Below are 6,582 nucleotides of genomic sequence, written 5' to 3' on the forward strand. Positions count from 1 at the left end.
TGTAAAGAGAAAGATGATAATGCTCTAATCCATTGTACAAGAAAGATTGCAATGGTCACGAACTCATCTCTGGTTACATGGTTGTGGGTACAACATAACAAAAGAAATAAGTACTAGATGATTTTCTTCCAAGCGTAAGATGCAAGAGAACCCGCTTGAGTCCCTGAGCCTGAGGTGAGCCCACGAAGAATCGCGACGACGGCGAAAGCAACATAAGGGACATAGACCAGAAGCAATTTCTTGGTTGCTCTCCCTGATCCCAGAATGTCTCCAAGTATGGCAGCCTGAAAGTGAAAGTGACCACAAAGCGTAGAAATTAGAGGAACACGAGTGCATTTGATTGTTCTAGTGTTTTCCGGAGAAAAGCCAAGGAGAACGCGGGATGGAAGATGAGTTACCATGGAGGTGAGGGTGGAGACGCCGGCCATCAGGGATGTGGTGGCGGCCCAAGGGCAGCCGGCAAGGATGCCGTAGACGTTGGCCACGTTGAGCGGCCATTGGAAGATGAGCTCCAGCCAGTTAAGCCCGCGGAAGAAAGACGGTGGCTCGGCGGTGAGGTAGTCGTCGAACTTGGCCGCGTACCACAGCTTGAACGCCACGAGCGGCGCCGGGAAGAGGCGGCGCGGGAGGATGCCCTGCGCGACGACCAGCGGCGCAGTGATGGCGACGGTGAGAGAGTAGATCACCACCACCGCGTCAGCCGCCCACGAGAGGGCACCCATTGCGTTCATCTCTTGAGTTGCTTGGCCTTCGATTGGGTCGTTGTTCTCTGTTTATACAAGCTCAGTTCACAACGGGGATGGCCCAAGGAAAATGGAAGGAAACCAGCTATTTCTTCTTTCTTAATCCCTGTACTTATCTATGTCATCGCAAGGTATTGATTATAAACTATTTTTAGATGCTTAAGCTATTGCATTATTGTGAAGGGAGTTAGTTAAAGATCATTTTCAAAGACAGCTATGTTGCCATCTTCTGTACTCATCTATGATTGTCATCACGAGGCACCACAAAAAGTCAACAATACGCCTGCTGTCCTTGCGTATTGAGGTAGTATAGTATGCCATGTTTTGATTCTGGAGCATGGGCTTTCTCTTTTGCACGATCTTATCTTGTCCTCTTCCATATCAACAAACAGTTAGCACCATCTTTAGCACTGCTTATCGAAGAAATTGATGTGCAGTCCAGTGGCAGAAGGAGCGAAGCTCGAAGAAACCTTGCGGTCAAGAAAAGCAAGCAGGCTGTGATGTCCGAAGCGACAACCGTGAAGGAAAGCACCACGTCAAGAACAAAAGGAGGCAGGGAGGAGATGAAACCAAGCGAAGGACACGACACAAGAAAACCATATGATATAAGGCCAACTTCAACGCGCGACCCCATCCTGTCTGTCCGCGCCCGTTTGGGGGTAAACGGACAAAGCAGGCCTTCCAAGGCGCGGCTGCAAATGGACCGTCGTACGTTTTTAGTCTGCTTTCGACCCATTCCCGGCCCAAGTTCGAGCCGAGTTTGCGGCCAAACAGACAGCGCGCGGACGGGTGGGACGCGCGCCCTTGTCCTCCCCTGGCCCGCCCGTCGGTGGCACAGGCAGCCACTTTCCCTCCCTTTCCTCCAAAACGCTCCCGCACCGCGCCCTCCACTCTCCCGCACCCCAGCCTCCCCCCTCCCTCCATCCACCATGGCCGACGAGGTGAATCCCGGCGACCCACCACCTGCCGCCCGGCCCGTGGCAAAGAAAAAGAAGCCTGTGAAGAAGCCTCAGTCAGAGCTCACGCCGGCAAAGGCCGCCAAGGTCGATAGAGAATGGACCAAGAGGAGGGACCGACAAACTGTCGAAAAGGAGAAGAAGGCCGCCGCGTAGTACGCTTCCGAGTGTGCCCTGCGGCGTGCGATGCGGCACCAGGCCGACCTTGACGACAAGGAGTCCATCGTCTCCAAGGCGCACGCCCTCCTCAAGATGGGTATGGCCCGCCCCACGATGGCCAATCTCTCGGCCGCTGCCATAGCCGTGGCCAGCATAGGCTCCTCGGCCCATCGACTGCCGCAACACCGTTCCCCGAGCTCGTGTGTTTCACACGACACGTATGATTTTCAAGCTCCGCCGCCGCACGGCCATGGGCAGACGCGATTATCTACATCGATGTACTGCGTGGTGGTCGATCCGACCACACCCGCGGGTGTCATCGACCTCAACATCACGCCGGGGTATAGTGTCGCTGGCCATTGTGAAGACGGCGTGCAAAGAAAGCAGCCCCGGTCGTTCGCGTCGGCTCACATGGCCAGCGCCCGCAAGCTGTTCGACGAAATGCCACCGCCGACGCAGATGTCGATGGTCGACGACCCTTACTACGCCTCGTTCATGCAGAATGCCATCTTCGAGGGCCGTGGTGAGGCGTTCCACGTCGACGGCCAAGAGCAACCTTTTGATGCCGACGCGACCCAAAGCCAGGACGGTCGTGGTACCTAGGATGACTCTCACTTCGGCGACCATGATGATGATGTTGAGGATGACCATGGGAACTCGTGGCATGAAGATGATGACTTGTATTGTGAAGATGAAGAAGAAGAGATCAACATTTCCGCGGAGCCATTGTGTTTCATCGACGAGCTCACCCAAAAGGCCGAAGGATAAACGAGGAGGAAGAGCATTCACACGGGATCATATAGCCAAGCTGAGGACATTTTGATTTGGGAGAGTTGGAAGGAAATCGGCTAAGATGTAATCAAAAGTGCGGAGCAAAAAGGAGCCATATCTTTTGGACAAGAGTTCACAAGAACTTTCATGAGTGAAGAAAGTTTGCCCCCTGCCAATTCACAAGCACCTGCGGTGTCAATTCAATGCAGAGGTGGGGATTCATCCAACAAGAATGCAACGAATATTGTGCTGCGCTTGAGAGCATCAAAGCACGTCCCGTGAGCGGCCTAGGCCTTGGTGACTTGGTATGAACCTCTCTCTTTTCCATCATGCGTCCATTCATGTTGGCATGCCATTTATATTTCCTGCATTCTATGTCCTTTCATGTTGGCTGCATGTTTGATTGTGTAGGCATTCCAATCTTTGGAAGCCTTCAAGGCCCGGCACAAAGACAAGACATTCACTCTCATGCATTGTTGGGTGCTAATCAAATATTACCCCAAGTTCAAGGACCAATACAATGCTCATAGGAAGAAAAGAGGAGAGAAGGCGGCGGCCATGGCTGACGTGGGACACGTGCTCAAGAGGCTGAGGGGCAAGACAAGCTCGAAGTCTGGCGAGAAGCGTGATGCGTCTTCTATAGCCTTTGCAAGGAACTACGGAGGATATGATGAGCCAAAAGGAAATGCGGGAGGAGTGGAAGAGAAAAGGAACGGAGGAGCAAATGAAGATACACCTAGATCTTCAAACGAAGAAGCTTGACATGGAGGAGGCCATGAAGAAGAGGAAGCTTGACATCGAGGAGGCCGCTCAACTCAAGAAGCTAGAGATCGAGGCCACTAATGCCGACAAAAAACCCAAGGAGGTGGCACTAGCATTGATGATCGTCGACAAGAGCAACATGTCACCTGAGAGGAAGGCTTGGTTCACAAACCGGCAGAAGGAGATGTTCGCCCGTGACAGCCTGATCTAGGTGAGACCTCGGCCGTGATGGCGGTCCTTTTTGAAGTCCGACTCCTGTGTCGGCCGCTGGTTTTGTTGCCAGCGACAAAACTTGTCCCTTTTGAAGGTTGGCTCGTGTGCCGGCCGCTGGCTTTCTTGCCGGCGTGAAACATGTCCTTTTTGAAGGTTGGCTTTGTTGCCGGCATCAAACTGTAGGCCGCCGACTGTGCTGCCGACCGGCATGAACTAGTGTGAACCGTGGCCGCGGCTTAAATCCTTGGTTTCTCACTTTTGCATGCATGGGGACATGATGCAGCCGAAGATGCGACCACGCGTTGGGCGCCCGGCGGACGCAAACCCAAATTCGGGCGGACACGGCCGCATCCCCACCCCCAAACAGACGAAATCCGGACAAAAAGGACGTCTGTTTGGGGTCGCACGTTGGAGTTGGCCTAGAGAACACCACTTGGGGTCAGCTGTAGCATGGCAGTGGTTGCTAAAGGGGTGGTAAAAGAACTAGCACCACCTGGGCCTGCTAGCACAGAACGAATGCACATAGGATGGCAAGGAGTATGTTACGTACGGTGCGGGTACAATAATCCCATACCCATTTCAATGCTTCTTATGGGTATAAAATTCTACCTTTACCCTTCCTATCCGGGACAAATCCATGCCCGTGCCCGTACCCAATGGGTATCAATGCTGAATTTGTACACATCGGGCATATCAACACATCATTGAAGGGTGGTGGTGTAGTTGCTAGGTCCATTGCCTCCACTAAGAGGTTTGTAGGGTTGGAAAATGGTGATTGTTAGGAGGATGAGGCGGGGTATTGTTGGGGAGTTCGAGTAAAGGATGGAGGTGGACTATGATATGGATGTCTTCTTCTAATTAAAACTAACAATAACTAAAAACTATGCAATGCTCATAATAAAAAGAGTATAAACTGGATACCATGCATGATGGGCATGCCTTAAAAATGGGACTAATATAGAGTCATCGGTGTCAAGATTCCGCTATTAAATATTGACCAGAAGGTGTCTGAGTCATGTCCACTTATATTCGAATATGCAGTGTCACATGCTTAATGATTAATAATTTATATGACAACTAGGAGACCATAGAGTATGAGAAAATGAGTTCTAAAAGTGTTTCAGATGGATCCGAAAGTGTCTCAGGAGTCCCGAAAGCGTATAATAAGTGTGTAGAAAAGTCCAGTCTATTTATGAAGGGTCCGGAAGGTTATAGGGTGAAACCCCCTTGGCCGAGCCCAAGGGGATTGCTACCACTTGGGCCAAAAGGGGCCCCATAGGGGTGCCCCCTGTATAGAGAAGGGGCAAAAACAAATGGGGGAGGAGGAGTCCTCCACATGTTTCAGCCGAACCAATGAAGGGACTCATCTCCCTCGCTAACTCGGCCACCCCTTTGGCCGTTGTTCCACCTATAAATATGTGGGGAGGGCTCCCCTTACAGAAAAACCAATCCTTTGGGGGAGCCCTCCAACATACCTACTCGCTCTAATCACTCCTCCGGTCTAACTAGAATTAGACTTCTAATTAGTCTAGAGCGTCAATAGGCTAATTTCTCTCTAATTTTTTATGAGCTCTTCTTCATGTACCAAGGTGTTGTTGGATTACTACTTCGGAACGCGTGGATACCTCGGAGGGTCATCTACTTCGACTCTAGTTCAGCGGGTCTACTTTGACTCTAGATTGGCGGATCTTCTCAGAGAAATTCTCATGGTTGGAAGGTATAAGCTAGCTACGGAATCGTCGCACTTCACCAACTTCTACATTGCTTCCGCTACTTTGGTAGTTGGTGAGGTTGATCGTTAGCCACCTCTTCATAGTTTTCCTAGGTGTGATCGTGTAGCTTAAAATTTTGTTCTGTAGCATGGTCCCCCTGCACAATGCTTGGGCATATGGGCTGACAGGTGCGAGGATGCCAGTGACCGGCTATACCAGGCCATAGAAGTTGTTGGCGTTTGTGTTGAGTAGCGTCACAAGGGCTTGACGCAACGTGCATGCCCGCTTCCACTTCGATGGCTTGCCAGACACCCACGCAATTGGGATCCTTGTTACTGCCATCATCGGGTTGTTGTCACGCCCCATGTTGGTATGATGGTTGATAGCAATGGTGTAGGAGATGATCCTCAAGTCCACCGAGCCTTCGTGCGATGTTGGCTGACCTCGCACTGTGCTCCTCTTCAACTGCACGCCGACGATGAGGATGCCCCACCTCTCCGTGTGGTCCATCGAGTTGCACAGGAAGCCCCACATCCATTGCGTGGCCACCAATCACGTTGGCGAGCGTAGGCAATGACCACGTCGGGTGTGGCTATTTAAGCCTCCAAGAGAACCATTGACCACCAAGACTGCCCCCTCCCCTCCTTCCTCTCCTGATCCGGCCAGCCCAACGAATCGAGACACAATGCCTTCCTTCCTCTCCTTCGGTACCAACAACCACTATTAGTTCTTTGGCATTGTTGAACTATTCAAAGCCTCTCCATCCAATTACTCTCCCTCTCATGTTTAGTGAGACCCACGCAATGATACGTCGCTTCAATTTGAGATGTGAATGTCCATAGCTGAAGGTGCCGAGGGATCATCAGAGAAGACCGCCTTGGCACACGCCGCTAGTGTTTCGTGACCATTTGGGTGATGTCGTGATGTGCCAGGCAGACGCCTGACATTTGAGTGGATGGAGAGAACGTGGGAGGATGGCAAGCACGAGGGGGGAAAGGAAGAAGGAGGAGTAGGGTGGCAATGAGGAGAAAGAGAGAGAGAGATGACTAAGTGGATTATTTTTTCTACATCAGCCCTTACCAGTGGGCCCCCACCGCTTAGTTTTCCTCATCAAATGTGGTCAAACGAGAATCAGAGCAATGTGTGACAACCAGAACCAGATTTGGTACTCAATCCGTTAACCAGCCCTAATTGTGATAGTTGTGCGCAATTAACTGTTTGAACGTAGTGGCACTCATAAGGTTTAGTAGAGCTCCCTCATCAAAG

General features: G+C 51.4%; 1 protein-coding gene across 1 annotated transcript; it reads right to left on the reverse strand.

The window, feature by feature from the left end:
- On the reverse strand, nucleotides 1-833 carry LOC123130080 (sigma intracellular receptor 2). Its single transcript, XM_044550036.1, has 2 exons — nucleotides 399-833; nucleotides 1-284 (listed from the first exon to the last, which is right to left on the reverse strand). The coding sequence occupies exons 1-2, from the start codon at nucleotides 729-731 to the stop codon at nucleotides 114-116; spliced, it is 504 nt and encodes a 167-aa protein (XP_044405971.1). The 5' UTR covers nucleotides 732-833; the 3' UTR covers nucleotides 1-113.
- Nucleotides 834-6,582: the final 5,749 nt, after the last annotated feature.

This window comes from Triticum aestivum, chromosome 6A (assembly GCF_018294505.1).
Source record: "Triticum aestivum cultivar Chinese Spring chromosome 6A, IWGSC CS RefSeq v2.1, whole genome shotgun sequence".
NCBI classification, from domain to species: domain Eukaryota; kingdom Viridiplantae; phylum Streptophyta; class Magnoliopsida; order Poales; family Poaceae; genus Triticum; species Triticum aestivum.